Source organism: Babylonia areolata, chromosome 18 (genome assembly GCF_041734735.1).
Source record: "Babylonia areolata isolate BAREFJ2019XMU chromosome 18, ASM4173473v1, whole genome shotgun sequence".
Lineage (NCBI taxonomy): Eukaryota > Metazoa > Mollusca > Gastropoda > Neogastropoda > Buccinidae > Babylonia > Babylonia areolata.
The window spans coordinates 31,535,116-31,556,725 of NC_134893.1; the positions used below are offsets into that span (position 1 = coordinate 31,535,116).

Sequence of the window (21,610 nt, forward strand, 5' to 3'; positions counted from 1 at the left end):
CATTGGGATGACGCACTTTCTCCTTTTTAAGCACCTACTCCTTGGAAGTGAGATGTTCTTCACTTTTGAATCTTGTGCTCCTTTTTTTTTTTCTCTCTCTCTCTCTCTCTCTTTTCTTTGTGATTTTCTTCAAACTTATTGTGGGGATATGATCTGGCGTGTGTGTGTGTGTTTATAAACGTGTTGTGCACGTAAGCATGCAAAATTGCCCTAATCCCCCACCCTTTTTTTAAAAAAAGAAGAAAAAAGAACCTTTTCTTTCCAATGTTTTCTATTGCTGGGACCCAGTATTACTAATTATATGTCTTAGGTTAGTAAATAACTTCCTTCAGATTTTGTCAGGTCTTTTTACAATAAGTGCAGGCATGTGTGTAGATTACCCACCCAAATTCATACTTCTTAGTGAAATACACCTCAAAACAGCACACACACACACACACACACACACACACACACACACACACACACACACACACAAAGAAAAAAAAAGTGCTTCATAAATTTAAATGTTCTAGGCTAGCTGGTCAAAGATAAGGCCAAAATTTTACACAGGCCATCTAAATGTCTGCAGAAATGCTATGAGATCAAACACACTGCATGCTTCTTTATCATAGATCCTTCCTTATTCCACCTGTCGCTGTAGTCCAAACACTCTCTGAGCCAGTTTTATTTCCTTGAATCTCAATTTCATCTCTGCAGCCAAAAATACCACTCCCACTCCCATCCCATCATACCCTGCGCTGCTGCCTCCTGAATCTCATCCTCAGGCCTAAATCCTTCCCTCCATTTCCATGCCCACACTGCCTGTCAGTCTCAGAGGCTTGGCACCTCACATACATATGGATACTGATATTCAAATCAGTCTGAGAGAACTAATACCCAGGATAGGAAAGCAGCCAAAAAAGGGAATCAGACAGACCTGGCAGGTCAGTAGATCTGCTTTTTCTGTTAACACCCCTCCCCCCACCCCCACCTTACTCCCCCCCCCCTCCCCCACCCCCTCCTCTTCTCTTCCAATTTCTACATACAATATACAGACTGTTCGATCTCTCGATCTCTCAATCAAGTCACGGTGAGAGCTGAATAATTATGAGGGAGAGTAAGATATTATCTACATTGAATAAATAAATAACACCTGAATAGTATCTCATTGACCTCTCTCTTGGGAATGAGAGTGTTGATTTTGAGAAAAAAAAAAATCAAGGGAATAAAGATGGGAAAAATATTTTCACTGTACAATACTTGAAAGTGATGTTTTCAAAAGTGACCAAAAGAAAATAGTTTTTCAAAAGTGACGTAAAGAAAATAACAGAATAGTCTGATCTCCCCCAAGCGCTGACATTCTTTTTCTCTTGCTTCTTTATTCATTTATTTCCAACTGATACCCACCCACCCACCCGCTCCCCCAAAATTATCTTTTCTCACACTTTCATTATTTCATCATACACATAAGTTTCCCATCTCCTCCAACTTTCAGTGTCTTTCTCTCTCCTCTACAAATCATATTTGGTGAAGCCCTAACTGAAAAAAAAAGAAAAAAAAGAACATTAGGGGGGAGGGGGGGATGCTAGAGGTGGTGGTGTATCTGCAGTTAAAAAAAGAAAAGAAAAAGAGGCTATGAGAGTGAAGTCATCAGATACTGAGGCACACTTATTAACCCTAGCCTCCTCTCAAACACAGCACACACCACACCAATATCAGGGCAAGGTATCAAGCTAAGGCAACCCTCTCTCTCTCTCTCTCTCTCTCTCCTCCCCTAGGGGCACGACGGGTAATGGCGGCCAGGCAGCAGCTCGTGGCAACCGGTGCAGAGCATTTTGCGCTGTGGAGAGTTGTGACAGTCTGCTCTTAAGCATAATTGTGTGTATCTGTTTCATTATAGGTCAGTGAAAAAGAATTCACTTAAGATGGTGGACATAGTGACGTGGAGGGCCGCTATTGGCATTTTTTGTGGAAAGTCACAAGGTGGGTCAAATGTGTACCGGCATAAACAAGTGCAAGAGGTGAGCGATGGCAGAGGCACAAGACCGCATATCTCGTCTACCGATATTGTTGTCGCTTTTGTGTGGTGTTGCATCGTCATGGCATTGATTAACTCTGCATGTTGCAATGTGTGCGAAATGTTGTTTCTGGACTGTACATGGCCAGTCGATGAAGTCAATGTTAAAATACCAGGGTCATACACAGAAGATGTGTTGTGTGTCAGTGGCAGTGTCAATTGTCAGTTGGCAATGCACGTGACAGGGATTGTCTTTGCCTTTTGCGTGGAGCATGCAGTGTTGTCGTTGCGCAGGCTGCTTCTTAGCGGCGATGTTGAAACAAACCCTGGCCCCAACACGAACGGACAGTCCAACTCAGCTAAATGTGACACTGTGACAGGCACATTGACAGGTCAAGATGACGTGGTTAATAAACTGATGCAAGCCATGCAACAGCAGTTTGCAGAACAAACGAGACTGATACGACATGACCTCGGTGAAATAAAAGACGAACTGGGTCAAGTAAAGCAACAGTGTGAAGAAATAAACAAAAGATGTGACCGACTTGAAACCGACCACAGGCACATGACAGAGACAGTGACCAACATGACAGCAGACATTCAACAGCTGTTCGAGGACTCGAATTATGGAAAAGAGGAATTTCAACAACTTTCTGGTACAGTTGACGAAATGAGAAAAGAAATTGACCAATTGAAATTTGACACTGACAGATTGGAGGACTTTTCACGTAGAGATAACCTGCGGTTTTTTGGGATTCCTCAACAAGAGCCCAGGGAATCTTTTGACACATGTGCAAAGATGGTAGTGGACATTCTCAACAGCATTGACGAAGACAAAAACTGGACTGTTGACGACATTATACGAGCACACCGGACGGGACATGCACAACAAGGACAAAGCAAACCCATGATTGTCAAGTTTACTAAGTGGAAAGATAAAATGACATTGCTTACCAACAGAGACACAAGACAAAGACTGCAGGAAAGAGGGGTGAAGATTGCCAATGATTTGACAAGAGCACAGGCCCAGATTGTTGCCAGTGCCAGAAGAGAGGGAAAACGGGCTTATTTTCAGAGGGGGCAGTTGGTAATCGGTCCCAGGCTCCCAGATCCCCGAACCTTTGCACAAGTTGTAGGGGGAGGAAGTGATCGCAGTGCAGGTGTCACTGACACAGCACACATTGATCGCTCCTCAGTTTTGAGAGAAGATGGTGTGTCTGGCTCAATCACCCAACAGAACAAGTCCCCTTGTCTTGACAATACACAGAGAATGACTGTGACAGACAACACTCAGAACAAAATGAATGACGTGGACAGAGAGCCCTCTCCCCCTTCCCCACCCCCTGACACGCCTTGCACTCAGGGTCACAGTCAGGGCAGCAGTGCAGGTGGACGCGGGGGCTTCCCCCGTTACGGCGGTGTGCACGAACGACGCGGGGCAACGAGAGGCAGCGGGGATTCCCCGGGTCATGACGCGGCGGGTCATCCTTCCAGTGACGCACGTGCAGCACGTGGCAGGCAGACGGGGATGCACGCCTACCTTGGTAACCAGTCAAGGAGAGCTTCGACAGGTCCAGTTCGTGGCGGAGGGAGAGGGGGGTGGCAGTGTCAGCGACAGGCACCTTCGCTCAAGCGGCTCTAAAAAGCCATAGGACAGGCCCGGCCATCCAATTCAATGGACATTTTTAAATTATAATGTGGAAAATTTGTGCGGAAAATTAAAGGATCTTTCTTTCGTGAATTATGTAAATAAATTTGACTTTGTTTGTTTAACTGAAACTTTTCTTGATTCATCGTTTGAGTATAGTAGAGTTTTCACAGATTATATAAAGTTTCATGCACCGGCTAAGAAGATATCTTTGCATGGTAGAAATTCAGGAGGTGTGCTGCTGTTAGTAAGAAAGAGTATCGAAAATAGTGTTAAAGAAATAAAGTTGTGTTGTAATAATGCTGTTGCTATAAGGATAGACAAAAAGGTGTTTGACTTGGATAAAGATGTTGTGTTAGTGGCCTGTTATGTTGTCCCAGAAGGAGGACCTATGTACAGAGATCAGGTCATCAAAAATGGTATTTTGATTTTGGAAGAAGCCTTATTGCAAAAATTTGAAAAAGATGAAGTGTACATTATGATAACAGGAGATTTCAATGCTAGAACAGGAAACCAGCAAGCTGAAACTGAAGTGATGACTAATTGCTTTGGTGATATAGAATATGATAACATTTATGGAGAAAATTGTTCACGTTGTTCTAAAGATAATACTACTAATAATTTTGGTAAATCATTATTGGAGTTATGTTTTTTGTTGGATATGACTATTTTAAATGGCTTTTGTTGTGGCGATAAAGAAGGTGAATATACTTTTGTATCAACAAACGGATGTAGCGTAATTGACTATTTTTTGGTTTCTTATGATTTACAATTGAACTTTGATTTGTGTGTCGGTGATTGTGTTGATTCGTGGCATTTACCAGTTGAGGTTACATGGAACAAAAACTACAATTATTCAGGGAATAGAAACCTTAGACAGCAAGGTGAAGAAAAAATTATGTGGTCAGACGAAAATGCTTCTATATACAAAAATGAGCTGGAGAGTCTGGAATTTCAAGGTAGTTTACAGAAAGCCTTGGAGTTATTAGATGTGAATGTGAATGAAAGTTTAGACTTGTTTGTTAGTGCTTTATATGGAGCTGCTGCGTGTATGGTGAGAAGAGTAGGAAAAGGAAGAAAGAAGTGTAACGACTGGTTTGATGATGAGTGTGAACTAAAGAAACACGAAGTTAAAAAGTTACTTAAGAGGTTCCAGAGATGTAAAACAGAAAAAGATAAACAAGAAAAAAGAGAAGCGTATGCTTTGTCTCGGAAAGAATATGTTAAATTAAGAAAAAGAAAGGAACAAGAGTTTGTAGAAGCCAGATTAAGAAAACTTAGAGAATCGGTTTGTGATTCTAAGACATTCTGGGCAATATTAAGATCAGTGAATAGAAAAGATTTTGTATATAATGAAATATCCATAGAGCAATGGCACGATCATTTTTTTGGTGTTTTCAATGAATCAGTACATAATGCAGAACAAGAAGAACACATGCAGTTAGAGGACGATGATAATTATGAACCATTGTTTAATGATACAATATCTAGTGAAGAGGTTATTGCCGGCATTAGACATTTGAAAACAGGAAAGAGTGCAGGGCCAGATAAAATTGTTGCAGAGATGTTAAAGAATGCAAATACAGACATTATAAGCTTTCTTGTTCAAGTATTCAACCAACTATTTGAAAGTGGTACTTTTCCTTCAGAATGGTCAAAATCCATACTTATCCCAATTCACAAAAAGGGAGATGTCAACAATCCCGACAATTATCGGGGAGTAGCGCTTACCAGTATTCTAAGTAAAGTGTACACTTACATATTGAACAAGAGACTAACCAAATGGTCTGAAAAAGAAGAAAAAATAATGGAACAGCAAGCAGGATTTAGAAGTAACTACAGTACAACAGATCACATATTTACATTGTACACACTTGTCCAAAAATACTTACTCAATAACACAAAACTTTATGTTGCTTTCATTGATTTCAGGAAGGCCTTCGATTCCGTGAATCGTAATGTATTATGGCATGTTCTGCGTGAAAGTGGTGTGAATGGCAAATTATACAATGCTCTTAGAGGTGTTTATAAGTCAGTGCTTGCATGCGTACGTGAGAAAGGTATATATTCAGAATATTTTGATTGCCCAAATGGGGTAAAGCAAGGTTGTCTTTTGAGCCCACAAATGTTCTCCTTTTTTATTAACGAATTAGCAACAGAATTGTCGAGAAAAGGAAGACATGGAATTCAATTAATTCCGGGAGCAATCGAGATATTTTTACTGTTATTTGCAGATGACGTTGTTCTTTTGTCTGGAACTGTTAGGGGTTTACAGAACCAATTAAATGCATTGAAAGAAGAAGCAGACTATTTGGGTTTAACAGTGAACATGGATAAAACTAACATTATTGTATTTAGAATGGGTGGACATCTGTCAGTGCACGAAAAATGGCTTTATGGAAATGAGGATGTTAAAGTTATAAATTCATATAAATATTTGGGAATGATATTCTCAACAAAATTAAGCTTAAATTATGCTTGGGAAGAATCTTGCAGGAAAGCAAAGAAAGGTGTTATTGAAATATTGAATTCATTAAAAAAGCTTAAGTCTATTGATTACTGTTTGTTTTGGAAAATGTTCGATACACAGATTGAACCTATACTTACATATGCAGCCGAAGTTTGGGGACTAAAGGTAAATTCACAGATGGAAAAAGTACATACTTATGCAATTAAACGTTTTTTAAATGTGCCAATTCATTCATCCAACACAATGTTATATGGGGAAACGGGCAGATATCCTTTGTATATAAGAACATTTGTAAAATGCATTAAGTATTGGTTGAAATTATTGAAACTTCCACAATCACGTTTACCCAGACAGGCTTACGAGATGATGTTGTTACAAATGGAATTAGGAAAGGAAAACTGGACTTATAGTGTAAAAAAGGTTTTGTCTGAACACGGTTTTGGAATTGTGTGGATGTATCAGGAAGTGGGAAATGAACAGCAGTTTATATCAGAATTTAGAGATAGATTGATTTGTTCTTTTAAGCAAAATTGGCATTCAGATATGGAAAGCAAAGAGAAATATAGTTGGTTTTTCTCATTCAAAAGTATATTTCATACTGAAAAATATCTAACAGTCATCACAGATAAGTGGCACAGGTTAAATTATGCAAGATTTCGGCTACGGACATTTGGTTTCAATGCAAATAAATTGTGGTTTCAACCTGCAGCATCCACAGAATTGCCATGTCCTTTGTGTGCATCTAGTGTAGATGACGAAAAACATTTTTTGTTTCATTGTAAATTATACGATAAAGTAAGAGAAAAATGTACATTTTTTTCATCTCATTTAGCTAAAAGACATGATGTTTTTTCTGTTTTATCGTCTGATGATGAATATATCATACAGTCAGTAGCTAAATTTATCTCAGAAGCACAAAAAATAAGGCATAATCACTATGATCAGAACACACCAGAGTAAATGAGGAGGATATCCATATGTAAATTTTATTTTCTTATGTTAATTTGGTAAGGTAGATAATTGATATATTGAACTATTTCACTCCTAGAATGGGTGGTCGAGTTTGATTGATTAGTTTCTTTGTGTGTGTGTGTGTGTGTGTGTGTGTTCCGCTTGCTTAATGTATCGTGAGAGAGTTATATTTAGAGATTTTGTTTGTTTGTTTGTTTGGTGATGAAATGCTGTTAAGCAGAATGTTGCTTTGCATTTAAGAGGATTTAAGAATTAATCCCCGTCACCCCCTTGTCAATAGACCATTACAGGTAATGACAATAAAAATGTCAAAGTGTCAAAGTGTCAAAGTGTCTCTCCTCCCCTATCACAATATCCCTATACCCTCAATCCAAAATATATCAAGTTAAGGCAGTCTTGGGGCTATGACCTCAGTGCCCAGTCTTGGGGCTATGGCTTCAGTGCCCAGTCTTGGGGCTATGGCTTCAGTGCCCAGTCTTGGGGCTATGGCTTCAGTGCCCAGTCTTGGGGCTATGACTTCAGTGCCTAGTTTTGGGGGCTATGGCTTCAGTGCCCAGTCTTGGGACTATGGCTTCAGTGCCCAGTCTTGGGGCTATGACTTCAGTGCCTAGTTTTGGGGGCTATGGCTTCAGTGCCCAGTCTTGGGACTATGGCTTCAGTGCCCAGTCTTGGGGCTATGGCTTCAGTGCCCAGTCTTGGGGCTATGGCTTCAGTGCCCAGTCTTGGGACTGTGGCTTCAGTGCCCAGTCTTGGGACTGTGGCTTCAGTGCCCAGTCTTGGGGACTATGACTTCAGTGCCAAGTCTCGGGACTATGGCTTCAGTGCCCAGTCTTGAGACTGTGGCTTCAGTGCCCAGTCTCGGGACTATGGCTTCAAATTGTGCCCAGCATGGCTTCAAATATGGGACAATGGCTTCAAACAATGCCCAGTCTTGGGACTATGGCTTTAAATAGTGCCCAGTCTTGGTACTATGGCTTCAAATATAGAATAGAATAGAATATGTCTTTATTACCAAATGTACCAGGGTCACAAGGAATACTGGGGAGTGGGGTGGGGGGGGGGAGGGTTTAGTACATAACAAGGTACGAACATAAATCGAAAATCATACACAAACACAGATACAGTAGAAATTAGGATACATACAAATGCATATCAATACAAAAACTTGTGCATACTCACACATGCACGAACTGCACACGCACGCAGACACACACACACACACACTCTCTCTCTCTCTCTCTTCTCTCTCTCACACACACACACACACACACACACACCTGTGTGCGCACGCACGTTTGAACAGAAGCCGCATATTAAGCCGCATATTACATGTGGATGGAGCTGATGACTAGATCTTCAGGTAGATGGCTGTTAATTGCACAATTCTATTTATCATACTGGATTTGTTCAAGAGAAAGGTCACTGACTGCTTTGGGGAAAAAGCTATTGGCGAAGTGATTGGTTTTCGTCCTTATGCGTCCGTACCGTCGACCAGAGGCGAGCATCTCGAAAATCCCAAAAGCTGGATGTGATTCGTCTTGGCTGATTGATTTTGCTTTTTTGAGTAGCTGCTTATATGTCTTCTAGTTCTCAGTCTTGGGACTATGGCTTCAAATTGTGCCCAGTCTTGGGACTATAGCTTCAAATTGTGCCCAGTCTTGGGACTATAGCTTTAAATAGTGCCCTGTCTCAGGAGGCCAGGCTGCAGAAGAGGAGAGATATTAGGGGAAGGAATTGGCAGGTATGGGGAGGTGGGGGGAGTGGGGGTGTGTGCACTGGACAGGATGGAGGAGACAGGAGGAAACGGGAGCCTGTTGGTGGGGGTGGCTAGGAGGGTAAGGGGAGTGGACAGGGTGTGGAAAGGGGAAGGGGGGTGTGGGCGGAAATGTTGGAGATGTGAGAGGAAAACCCGGTCAGCCTGGACCCAACCACTAATGGCTTCACTGCCCCTCAAAAAAGCAAAATCAGATGATGCCCTAGTAATGTCCCTTGCTTTCTTCATCCCTCCCTTCCTTCTACAATTACATAATGATAGCAGAAAATAGCCCCCCACCTCCATCCCCTGCATCTCTCTCTCTTCACCCTTCCCTCCTCTCTCACAATTACACAATGACAGCACACAAAATACCCCTCTTGCACCCACCTTGCTTTCTTCATACGCCTACCATCCCCAGCCCCACCTTAAAAAAAAACCCCAATGACAGTAGAAAGAATTGCACAATGATATTCATAGTGAAACAGTAATAAAAGTAATGATAATAATGGATAATTCTTATAATGCGCAATTCCTTGTAAAATTATATGTCCTGACCCACACTCAATCGCAGTCATTTTTCTGATATGAACTTCTTTTTCTTTAAATTCTTTTCATGATAATTTTTTTGGTTGAGAAATGGGAAAAGTAAAATTAACAAAAAACATATCCAGAAGTTTTCAATAAGTTTTTTTTTTTTTCTTTTTTTTTTTTTAACTTCTGGAGAGAAAGGACAGATAGATGTATCATCAAACTTGGCATTTTTAAAAAGCTTTGTTTTTGTTCGTTTGTTTAATGCCTTTGTTTTTTTTATTGTACTTGGGTGCATGCTACCACACTGAATCAGAAGACTGTACCCTCCTCTCAAAAAGACAAAAGCAAAAAAAGCAAGAAATTCGCAAGGAAAGCTATAATATTCAATGGGCTTGAAAACATATATTCTCAAATAATTTAAGTGATGTACTAAAATGCTGTGAGAGAAAACTAGCATGCCATAAGTTTCAGTTTCACTTTTAAGGTGTCGAAGTGTGTGGACTATTCCTTACATGCAACACTACATCTTCTGTTAAAATGAAATAAAAATACAAAAACAAAACAAAAACACAATGCAGATGCCTCATCTTCACATAAACCCAACATGCTGATCAAGCCTTGAGCGCTTACCCTTGATTTAAATACCATGAATTAATATAAACATTTTAAAAAATGGGAAAAGGTTTAATTTTCAAACCTGAAAGACTTACTATCGTCTGCTGTACAATATATGACGATTTAGCAGTGGAGCTGCTGTGGCTGTCACTGTCACACCATATGCTCCAGTGATGACTTGGAAGTTATAACTTCATAACTGATGAAGCCACACCCAGTCAAACTACTCTCTCTCTCCCCCCCCCCCCCCCCTCTCTCTCTCTCTCTCTCTATACACACACACACACACACATACTATATAGGACAAGGAGGATAACAGTCTTGTGTTGTTATTTTTTAAAACACCTATTCCCTACAGAACTCTGCCTTCTGTTCCCAGATCTCCCCCATCCACCCCCCCCCCCCCCCCAACCCCCCCCCCCCCAACCCCCCTCCCCCTGACTACCTCAACCATCATCCTCAAAGGAACTATAGAAAAAAGCATTCCAGCTCAACAGATGCTTGCCTTTCTCTCCTGGTATAGGCTTCAGGTACAAGCCTGCTAGTAGCAGAGGTGGTAATATTTAAGCGACAAGTGGTTATCGTTGGGAAAAAAAAAAGAGAAAATAATGCATAAATAAATAGAATTGATAAAATAAAAAGAAAGGGCAGTGTATTAATCATGCAGAGCATAACTGAACATGAAAACAAGCAAACAAACAACAACAAAAAACTCGACAGTACATTTTAAAAATGCATTGTAATACCCAGAATAAACTAAACATAAAAAATGAAAAAGTATGCGCTTCACAAGTGAACAATAAAAAATGGAAGACACAACAGTACCTTTTCTTTAATTAATGCATCTTATAACAGAACACAACAAACAAGGAAGGCTAACTCAGTAACTGAGAACTGTAAGTAGGTGAAACTGTACTGTTTTATCCAATGCCTGATGTGGTTGCACACAGATCTTATCTACTGTCACGTTCTCTCCTGAGGGTGAGGCTGAAGGGAAAGAAGAAAACGAAGAAAAAAAACACACAAAAACTGATGAAAACCACTGACATGACACCCCATTTTCCTGTCAATCGATCAGAATTTCCAAGGTGACAGCGTTCCTGTTGGTAAACAATAAAGATGGAAACAACGAAAAAGGTTTGACGGGATAACATTCAATTTTAGGTCAATATACACATAGGATAACTGATTTTTGTGTGTTTTCCTGACACTAGATCTCATGCACAGCTGTTTAAAATGTTAAGATACCCCCCCACCCGCCCATTACCCCCCACCCCCAACTCCCCCTTTTCAAACTCCTCCCATCCTTCTTTTATAAACGTTTCTCAGAAAACTTACACACCATAAATCCCACTCTCACTCTCCACCTTCTTTCCCCATAAACTTTCAGATACTTTACAAATCACCTGATACCAACCCCAATCCCAACATCCAGCCCCCCTCCCCCTCCAAAAAAATTCAATCCAAAGACATGCACAAAAAAAAAAGAAAGCATAGAAGAATTGAGGGTGAGGTAACCAAACGAAGGCCTTTTAAAGAGAAAGGGGTAGAGGAGGACTCACTCACTCAAAAAAGAGAGGAATATGTAGATATAGATACTATCAACACGCATGTTTATATATAAAGCAACAGCCTGTGCTTAACCCCCCCCCACCTCCCCACCCCCACAGAGACACACACACACCCCTAATGACCAGCCAAGCCTCTGCAGCAGATGAAGACCACAAGGACAGAAAAACCCATCCTTACAACAACAGCCAGGTGAGGACAACAACAGTAATAAACCAGTAACCGACAACTGAATGCTGAACAGCGGCAGGAGGATGAACAGGAGTAAGTAGTACAGAAACAGGTAGCAGCAGCAGCAGAACCACAAGAGAGCAGCAGTCTCTCCAAAGATTTGTGGGCAACACCACCACAGCTGTCACCACTGCCTAGAAATAGCAACTTAAGCTGGAGGAATTAACACACCACCCCACCCCCTCCGCTGACTTGTTTTGCTGCTGCCAAATCAGCCCACACACTACTCCTTTTTCTCTCTTCCCTGGTGCGCTGATCAGCTTACATGATGTGCTCGTTTGTTTAATGCCTGCCTGTTTGTTGGATGGCTGATTGGTTTGAAGACTGGGGAGGAGGTGCGGGGGGGGGGGGGGGGGGAACAGGAAAGGAGGAAGGGGGAGGGGTGAAGGAAGGTCTGAGGAGGAACCTGTTTTGCTCTTGACCAGTTGCTGTTTGTCGACAAACATTACACATTCACCAGCACAAACGCATGCACGAACACACACACACACACACAGTGGCACAAAACAAATGCACTAGAACTTCAATATGTGCGCGCGCGCACACACACACACACACACACACAAACACACACACACAAACAAAAAGGATGCCAGATTTATGACTGCTTGGTCACTGACAAAAACACAATTTGATAAATGTTTGCGTACAATATGTGTGGCACACACACACACACACACACACACACACACCTTCACAAAAAAAGTGTTACATCATAAACACCTTCCATCACTTTTTAAAGAGAGGTAAGCAACCCCAAATAAAGCGCTTGGCAATATCAAAGGCAGTCGGAAGGGAAACACATAGGTATCATTCTGAAAGCAGGGAGTCATGATTAAGTGGGGGAAAAAAACAAAATAAGACAATGCCTGACTAACCATAAAACATACTCACTTGAAAAATTCCTGGTTGCAAGCATCGTAGTCAAAATGGCACCCTGAAACATACAGGAAAAAGAAATTAGGTAATGGAGAAGTGAAAATTCTATCAATAACTTGAGAGGGAGAGAGGTGGGGGGTGGGGGTGGGGGTGGGAGGGAAGGAGTGAAGGAAAGGGGAAAAGGGATCGAAGGGAAGGAAAACGTGACACAAACTAAGTCAGTTTGTGCATGTCCATATGCAAAACCCTCACTCTCATGCACAAGCATAATCCAACTGTGCAGGACCCTGTGGGGGCAAACGACATGTACTAGTAAGGTCCACATACTCAGAGTTACTTTTTTTCCTTTCTTTTTTTTTTTTTTTTTTTTTTTTTTCAAATAAAAAATTCATTTTGTTCTTATTTTGATGGTGTTAAACTCTTTTCTTCGTTTCTTTTTTCCTTTTTTTTTAAATTTATTGTTTTAATCCACATTTTATAATAATAATAATAATAATAGTATTTATATAGCGTTGAATCTTGTGCAGAGACAAATCTAAGCGCTTTCACACTAGTCATTCACTCGCATGGATAACTCTAAAACTGAAGAAACTGAAGACAAGGAAGAGGTAGGGGAGGGAGGATATCTTGTGAAGAGGTGGGTTTTTTAGGCCAGACTTGAAAGAGCTGAGTGTGGAGACCTGACGAAGCGAAAGAGGAAGTTCATTCCAAATGCAAGGTCCAGAGACAAAGAACGGTGTCCAACAGTGGAGTGTTCTGGTGGGTATATTATCATATATATATATATATATGAAAACACATCCATCAAGCTTACACATTCAGAGGTATGGAGGTGGAGAAGCACAAGTTTAAGACACATGTTGCACAACAGAGTTATCAACCAGTATGGATTTAACTTCACTTCCCACAGGTGTCTTCCATACAAGAAACATTCAATGATGCATAACAAACAGAAAAACTATCCTGATTTATAATGCAACAGAATAATCATATGGTTTAATCTATGTCGATGTACATCTCAGGTGACATGGTCAATGTGAGAGGGGGTAGGTGGGGAGGGGCAAAAACTACATACATATATATATATATCAAAGCTGGAATACCATTACGAAAGGAGGCATAGAGTACAGCCTCGTCACATAGACCTCCACAGCAACATTGTTATCATCCTCCTCCACCTTCATTATCAATTAAAAACTTAAAAAATAATACTTATAAGACTTTTATTTTCATTTTTAAGTAGCTGTGTCTGTGGACGTCTGTGTATGTGGATGTGGGTGTGTCTGTACGTGTTGTGTGTGGATGTGTGTGCATGCATGCATGTAAGTGTGTGTGCATGTTTGTGGACAAGTGTGTGTTTTTCTTTCTTTAGTTCGTCTTTTCACTGTTAAGTGATATTAGATGGGGGGTGGGGGGGAATGTAGTATGTGTATGCCTGCGCGTTGGGGCTGGGGGTGATGAAAAGAGATGGTGAGATGACTGAGACAGGGAAGGAGACATTAAAAGTGTCAGAGGTTAAAAGATGTGTGTGTGTGACTGAGTGTGTGTGTGTGTGTGTGCACATGAGCATGTGCACAAGTGCTTGTGCTTGTTGTCTATGTGTGTCTGCAGACATGCAAGCAAGTGTGCATGCCTTTGTGTGTGCGATGCCCGCACATGATGGTGTGTGTGCCTGTGTGTTGAGGGCAGGGAGAAGGGAATGCAGGGAGACAGAAAGAAGAAGAGGCAGGGATGAGAAATGAAGAGGCTATGATGGCAGCAGGAAAAATGGCCCCATAGACAGAGGTGGGTGAAGGGTAGGAGGGAGGTGGCAGTGGGGGGGGGGGGGGGGAGCGGAGATGGTAAAGGCATTGAAGATGATGATGGTGATGTAGGGAAGAGTGAAAGAAAGAAAGAAAAGTGAGGGAGATGGGGGCGGGGGGGGGAGGAGGGGCCTGGGGGATGGGCAGCAGACAACCCACTCCTTCCCCAGGCAACACCCCCCTCCTCCCTCCCCCAAAAAAGCCACCCTTACAGTCTCACAAAGGGTAAAAAAAAAATGTATATAAAAAGAGAGAGAGAGAGAAAAGTTTAACAAGGTCAGAGCACTCTGACCCTATATTTCTGCCATGACTCTCCATCAGTTTTCAATATATGATGAAGGTTTTCTCTCTTTCTTTCTTTCTTTTTTTTTTTCTTTTTTCTTTCCCCCCTTTTTTTTAGATCAATTAATTAACAATCATCACAACTTGATTGGCAATTATCAGACAGTAATTTTCTTTAAAAAACAACAACAACAACAACTAATAAATAAAAGTTCTTAAAGAAAATGGGCAAGGGAAAAACAGGGATGGCCACAGTTCTTCCGAATGTGTCAAAACACACACACACACACACATCAAACACATCAAAGCATTTACAAGATGATACAAATTAAATCAGTTTCATCTTTATTATTCTATTTATTGCCTCGTGATAGATCAAATAACTGTTTTCATCAACCTGGCAGCCGCACCCAAGAGCAAGCATGCATACAAGCATTTTCACTTTTTTCTCTCTCTCTCTCTCTCCCTCACACACACACACACACACACAATCTTCATAAGCAGATGTTTACAGACAGAAGACAGACAGACCCTGAAATAGCCCCCACCCCACCCCCACCGTGTTGTTTTTCCATGAAAGAAAGGAAAACTCTTGATCTAAATTAAACAAAATGGGCAAGCTATATTTATACAACATAATAAAACATAACAGAGCTCTTCCTTTTGTGTGCTTCCTGTGTTTTGTTTCTTTCACAACCCGGGCTGCTGGTGTGTTTATTTCCAGTTTCAAGCCACAACAACTGCTCTGAGAAACGAGCATGCCTATGAATACCGTTCTTGACATCCCTACCTAAAATACTAAAGTCAAACTACTTGAAAGATCTAACCTGAATGATCTTTTTTTTTCCCCTTCAAAATTACCAACCGTGCCTATCCTTTCATCTGTTTTCATTTTTTATGTTTTATATTGTATTGTATTTCTCTTTTTTGTCACAACTGATTTCTCTGTGTGAAATTCAGTCTGCTCTCCCCAAGGAGAGTGAGTCGCTAAACTGTGAGCGCCACCCATTTTTTTGTATTTTTTCCTGCGTACAGTTTTATTTGTTTTTCCCGTCAAAGTGGATTTTTCTACAGAATTTTGCCAGGGACAACCCTTTTGTTGCCGTGGGTTCTCTTATGTGTGCTAAGTGCATGCTGCACATGGGACCTCGGTTTATTGTCTAATCCGAATGACTAGCGTCCAGACCAACACTCAAGGCCAAGTGGAGGAGGAGAAAATACTGGCGACTGTACCCCGTGAGTTGGACCAGTGCACTTAGATTCTCTCGATTCCCAGGCGGACGTGTTACCTCTAGGCCATCACTCCACAAATTTTGATTGTTCTTTCAATGAACTAAGCTGTTCGTTGAATGATGCTGCGTCAAGGTTTTTTTAATTAGAAATTCCACACTTTCCCAGACCCTGAAGGGCTAAACGTATTTTACCCAAGGCTTTTTCAGCACTGGAAATGGTTCTCTCATTTTTTCCCCAAGACTGTTCCAGACTTCCATGACTGTACAAACCCTGGTACTACAAAACTCAAAGACTGACAGAAGGTTACAGTTGGGCCAACAGCAAAGCGAGAGCTGTATTACCAATGGTTTTTCTACTGCAATGGAAATTAATTAACAGCTTAGCCTTTTGTGAAGGACTGTAACTCTCAAAATCAAGGAGGCAAGACTGCACTGACTCCAAGTACTATGGCCTTGGGAGCTAGTTGGCCTTTGGGGACCATCCCAACACCAACTGTTCTAGAACCATCTTGTTCGAGACATTGGTGAAGTAACTTGGGCAAGATACTCTCCACTATTATCAAATTCTAGCTCCAGACAGTCAGGGACAGCAGTTGCCTCCTCTGCTGCTCTGATGGTCACAGTCAGGAGATGATTTGACTTATCATACCTGGAGAGGGGGGGCTTTGACATCGGCCTGGCATGGCGGCAGGTGAAAGAGCTGGGCACTGCTGGAGCCCACATCCACGTCCTCCACCCGCACCTCGATCTCCGTCATCCTGTACGTGCTCTTGCTGCGCCACGAGGAGCTCTCCGGGGGATCCGGTTGCCGCAGGCGGCAACGCCACCACCACGAGCAGCACCAGTTGAGGCAAATCGTGGCTCTTTTCACTTCACCACGAGTTGAAAGCTGTGGCACTTTTCCATCCACACCACTGGTGCTTAAGGGTTGGGTTTGTCTGGGTTTTTTTAACACTGGTTGAAGCAAAATCGTGGCACTTTTCACACCCCCACAAGTTGAGGAAAAACTATGGCACTTTTTCCTTCCACCCCAACTAGTGCTAAAGGGTTGGGGTTTATGAATACTGGTTGAAGAAAATTGTGGTGGCACTTTTCACTCCCCCAAAACCTGAGGAAAAACTGTGGCACTTTTCCCTGACCACCCCTAAAGTGTGCTAAAGGGTTGGGGTTTTTGAGCACTGGTTGAAGCAAATTGTGGTGCTTTTCTCTCACCCACAAGCTGAGGAAAATGTTGGTACTTTTCCTTCCCCCAGTGACACTAAAGGCTGTACTTTTCCCTCCCCCTCCCCCCAACCCCCCACTAGTACCAAAGGGTGTATTTTTTCACTCACCCCACTAGCACTAAAGGGTGTCCTTTTCCTTCCCCCCACTAACACTAAAGGGTGTTCTTTTCCCTCCCCCCACTAGCACTAAAGGGTGCTCTTTTCCCTCCCCCCACTAGCACTAAAGGATGTTCTTTTCCCTCCCCCCACTAAAATTAAAGGGTGTCCTTTTCCCTCCCCCCACTAAAACTAAAGGGTGTTCTTTTCCCTCCCCCCACTAGCACTAAAGGATGTTCTTTTCCCTCCCCCCACTAAAACTAAAGGGTGTCCTTTTCCCTCCCCCCACTAACACCAAAGGGTGTCCCTTTCCCTCCCCCCACTAGCACAAAAGGGTGTTATTTTCCCTTCCCCCACTAGCAAGGGATGTACTTTTCCTCCCCCCCACTAGCAAGGGATGTACTTTTTCATCCCCCCACTAACACTAAAGGGTGCACTTTTCCCTCCCCCCAATAACACTAAAGGGTGTCCTTTTCCCTCCCCCCACTAGCAAGGCTGTCCTTTTCCCTCCCCCCACTAGCAAGGGTGTCCTTTTCCCTCCCCCCACTAACACTAAAGGGTGTCCTTTTCCCTCCCCCAACTAGCGCTAAAGGGTGCACTTTTCCCTCCCCTCACTAGCACCGAATGGTTGGAGTTTGGGGGGGTTTGCTTCTGGTTTTATATTTTTCTGATCACTTTCCACCACTTCCTCTTGGTCACACACACCAGTGGTGGTGGTGGTTCCACTTTTTTCTTTTCTTTTCTCTCAGCTGTTCAGATCATTCTTGTCTCCAGTAATAATCACTCCTGAGCTCTGGTATAAACACAAAAAGTCAAGCTGTCTCATCTCATCACCACATGTCGGCACTGCTCATTGTTGTTGTGGTTTTCTGTTTTGTCTTCACGTTCACAGATACCACCCCCTTTCCTCACACTGATGGCGGTTCCACTCTGGCTGTTTTTTGCTGCTGCTGTTGTTGCTGTTGTTCTCCTCTCAATGTTCCGACTGTGTCTCTGATAACCATCACAATCCAGGCTGTCTCACTTTATCACTTCGAATCAAACCACTGTCAACATTCCTGGTCTCCAACAATGAATGCAATCTCTGGCACTCCGTGTCACCACATTGCTCCGATTCACTGTGAAATTAATGTAGAATAAATAAATAAAATCGTACAATAAATCACAACCCAGATGGGGTTTTTTTCCCCCCACAACTCCTTCCCGATCCTGACATGCAATATCTAACAACCTGATCCGAGATGCAGACTTCCACTTGCCAAATGAAATCAAAAACAAACAAAAAATCCCAAGGTTGCTCTCACTGTCTGCTCCTTACACAAGGAACCAAAGACTATAATGTACCAGTAAGTCAAACGAAGGAATGTGAACTGGTCTCCGTTAATCAGGGAATGGAAATCAGGAACATTCACTTATCCGTGCATCTGCCATTTATATCAATGAGTTGAAGAAGGTGGGAGAGAGGGGCAAAAAACAGGAAGGAATGAAAGAAAGCAAAGAAGAAAGGGGAAGAAGAAAAAGGAAGCAATGGAAAAGGGTGAATAAGAGGAGCAACAGGAAAGAAAGAAAGAATAAACCAAAGAAGAAAGAAGAAGTTGAAAATGAAAAGGAAAGTGAAACAAAGAAGAGGAAGAAGGAGAAGAAAGAAAGAAAGAACATCAAGAACAGGAAGAAGAACAAGGAGAACAAAGAAAGAACATCAAGAACAGGGAGAAGAACAAGGAGAAGAAAGAAAGAAAGAACATCAAGAACAGGAAGAAGAACAAGAAGAAAGAAAGAAAGGACATCAAGAACAGGAAGAACAAGAAGAAAGAATCAAGAACAGGAAGAAGAACAAGAAGAAAGAAAGAAAGAACATCAAGAACAGGAAGAAGAACGAGAGAAAGAACATCAAGAACAGGGAGAACAACAATAAGAATGAAAGAACATCAAGAACAGGAAGAAGAACAAGAAGAAAGAAAGAACATCAAGAACAGGAAGAACAAGAAGAAAGAAAGAACATCAAGAACAATAAGAATGAAAGAACATCAAGAACAGGAAGAAGAACAAGAAGACAGAAAGAACATCAAGAACAGGGAGAAGAACAAGAAGAAAGAAAGAACATCAAGAACAGGAAGAAGAACAAGAAGAAAGAAAGAAAGAACATCAAGAACAGGAAGAAGAACAAGGAGAAGAAAGAAAGAAAGAACATCAAGAACAGGAAGAAGAACAAGAAGAAAGAAAGAAAGGACATCAAGAACAGGAAGAACAAGAAGAAAGAAAGAACATCAAGAACAGGAAGAAGAACAAGAAGAGAGAAAGAACATCAAGAACAGGGAGAACAACAAGAAGAAAGAAAGAACATCAAGAACAGGGAGAAGAACAAGGAGAAGAAAGAACATCAAGAACAGGAAGAAGAAGGAGAAGAAAGAAAGAAAGAACATCAAGAACAGGAAGAAGAACAAGGAGAAGAAAGAAAGAACATCAAGAACAGGAAGAAGAACAAGGAGAAGAAAGAAAGAACATCAAGAACAGGAAGAAGAACAAGGAGAAGAAAGAAAGAACATCAAGAACAGGAAGAAGAACAAGGAGAAGAAAAAGAACAGGGTCAAGAACAATAAGAACAAGAAGGACAAGAACAAGAAAGCAAGAACTTTTAGAGGAATGTGAAGTGACTGATCAAGGATCTTTGAACAGAATTTTCCCCCCTTCAAGATTTCTTTGAATGCATTACAAACGCAGCTGACACGATGCAGCTTGTACTGCAGTTTCCATTATTTTCTGCCTTCCCTGCATACATCATGTCACATAATGACAAAGACCGTTCATACAACGCATGAGTCACGCAGTAATGAAGAACATGTCTATTGCATTGGGGCTGTACTTTTGTCACGGAAGCAGTGTTTCACCGCATGTTACAATGCCATAATCAAAACAAAAGTGCACAAGAAGCAGAACAAGGACAAAACCAGAAAGAGGTCCCAAAACTCATTTCTGATTCATCACTGACATTTCGGCTGGCATCTGTCGCACCATTCTGAGGCTTGATAACCTTTGCAGTGGGTCAATAGCTTCCAAACTCATGGCTGCATTTTGCAAGAACGTGACAGTCTGAACTTTCGGTCATCTACAGCATGATTAATGATAGAAAGAATAGAGGGAAAACAATCAAATACAGCAGATTGCCTCATAGATGAAAATTCTTTCTTAAAAAGTAAATAAAATAAATGAAAAGGAGAAGACCTCTTCTTCTTCTTCATTCATGGGGTGCAACTCCCACATTCACTTATATGTACACGAGTGGGCTTTTACATGGATGACAGTTTTTACCCTGCCATGTAGGAAGCCATACTCTGTTTCTGGGGGTGAAAGGAGAAGACAATATCAGGAGGTATACACAAAACACTGCTGCATTGTTAATTTTTTTATGACAAGTTTCAAAATCTCGGACTTTCTCTCTGTTCAGAGGCTGCACCTCCTTTGTTCACTCGTTTAGAACTACAAGTGAGATTTCACAAACACATTTTCATATAAATGCTATCACTTCACTGCAACATTCAGGCAGCAATGTTATGTTTCTAGGATTATGCATAGCTGGGTATGTTTGTGTTGCCATGAACAAACCCACCAAACACTGATATGGACTGCAGGATGTTAATGTGTTTTGATATCCTGTGTGTGTGTGTGTGTGTGCACGTGTTAGAGGGGTTAAAGTAATGTTGGCACATATGCTGACCTGGGAGATCAGAAGAAAAAATGAACTTATCTCTTCCTCTTCTTCTGTGTTCCTGAGCTGAAACTTGCACAATTGCTCACATCTTCTCAGCAGCTTTGTATGTTTTATGAACGTTTTTCCTTTTCTTTCCTTTTTTTTTCTTTTTTTTTCAAATTTTTACATTGTCATTTATTTTTTGGTTGGGGAGTGTAACTGATCTCCAATCTTAACCCATGTGGTCATGCTGACAGGATTCAAACCCAAATCCAGATTGAAACTCCAACACTCTAAGTTTAACCACTCACACCTGTCTTACACCTGGGACAACCCAACCCTTTCCATCCACCATCTTCACAATCAGTTACAATATCGCACTCATCTCCCAAAAGAGCTGTGAGTTCATCTGCGCAAATTACCAGTAATAACACAGTGAAAACTCAAAACATAATGATATTACCACAAATGATCACCATGTCTCCTTAAAAAGCACTGTCACTGTGGAAAGCTGCCCTGCTACTTTTTTTATGATTTTATTCTGGTATACTACAACTATTCCTTTTTTATTTGTTTGTTTTTTTTCAATCTACACAATGAAACCTGTTCCATCCATA

At 41.5% G+C, this 21,610-nt stretch overlaps 1 protein-coding gene across 4 annotated transcripts in view; it reads right to left on the bottom strand.

Moving 5' to 3' along the window:
• The window catches only part of LOC143292658 (calcium/calmodulin-dependent protein kinase type II subunit delta-like), a 133,548-nt gene that overhangs the window by 51,284 nt on the left and 60,654 nt on the right, over positions 1–21,610 (bottom strand). For all 4 annotated transcript variants that reach the window (XM_076603158.1, XM_076603157.1, XM_076603155.1 and 1 more), the window contains exon 12: positions 12,686–12,728. In XM_076603158.1, coding sequence (XP_076459273.1) covers positions 12,686–12,728 — 43 coding nt within the window. The remainder of the gene's footprint in view (positions 1–12,685; positions 12,729–21,610) is intronic.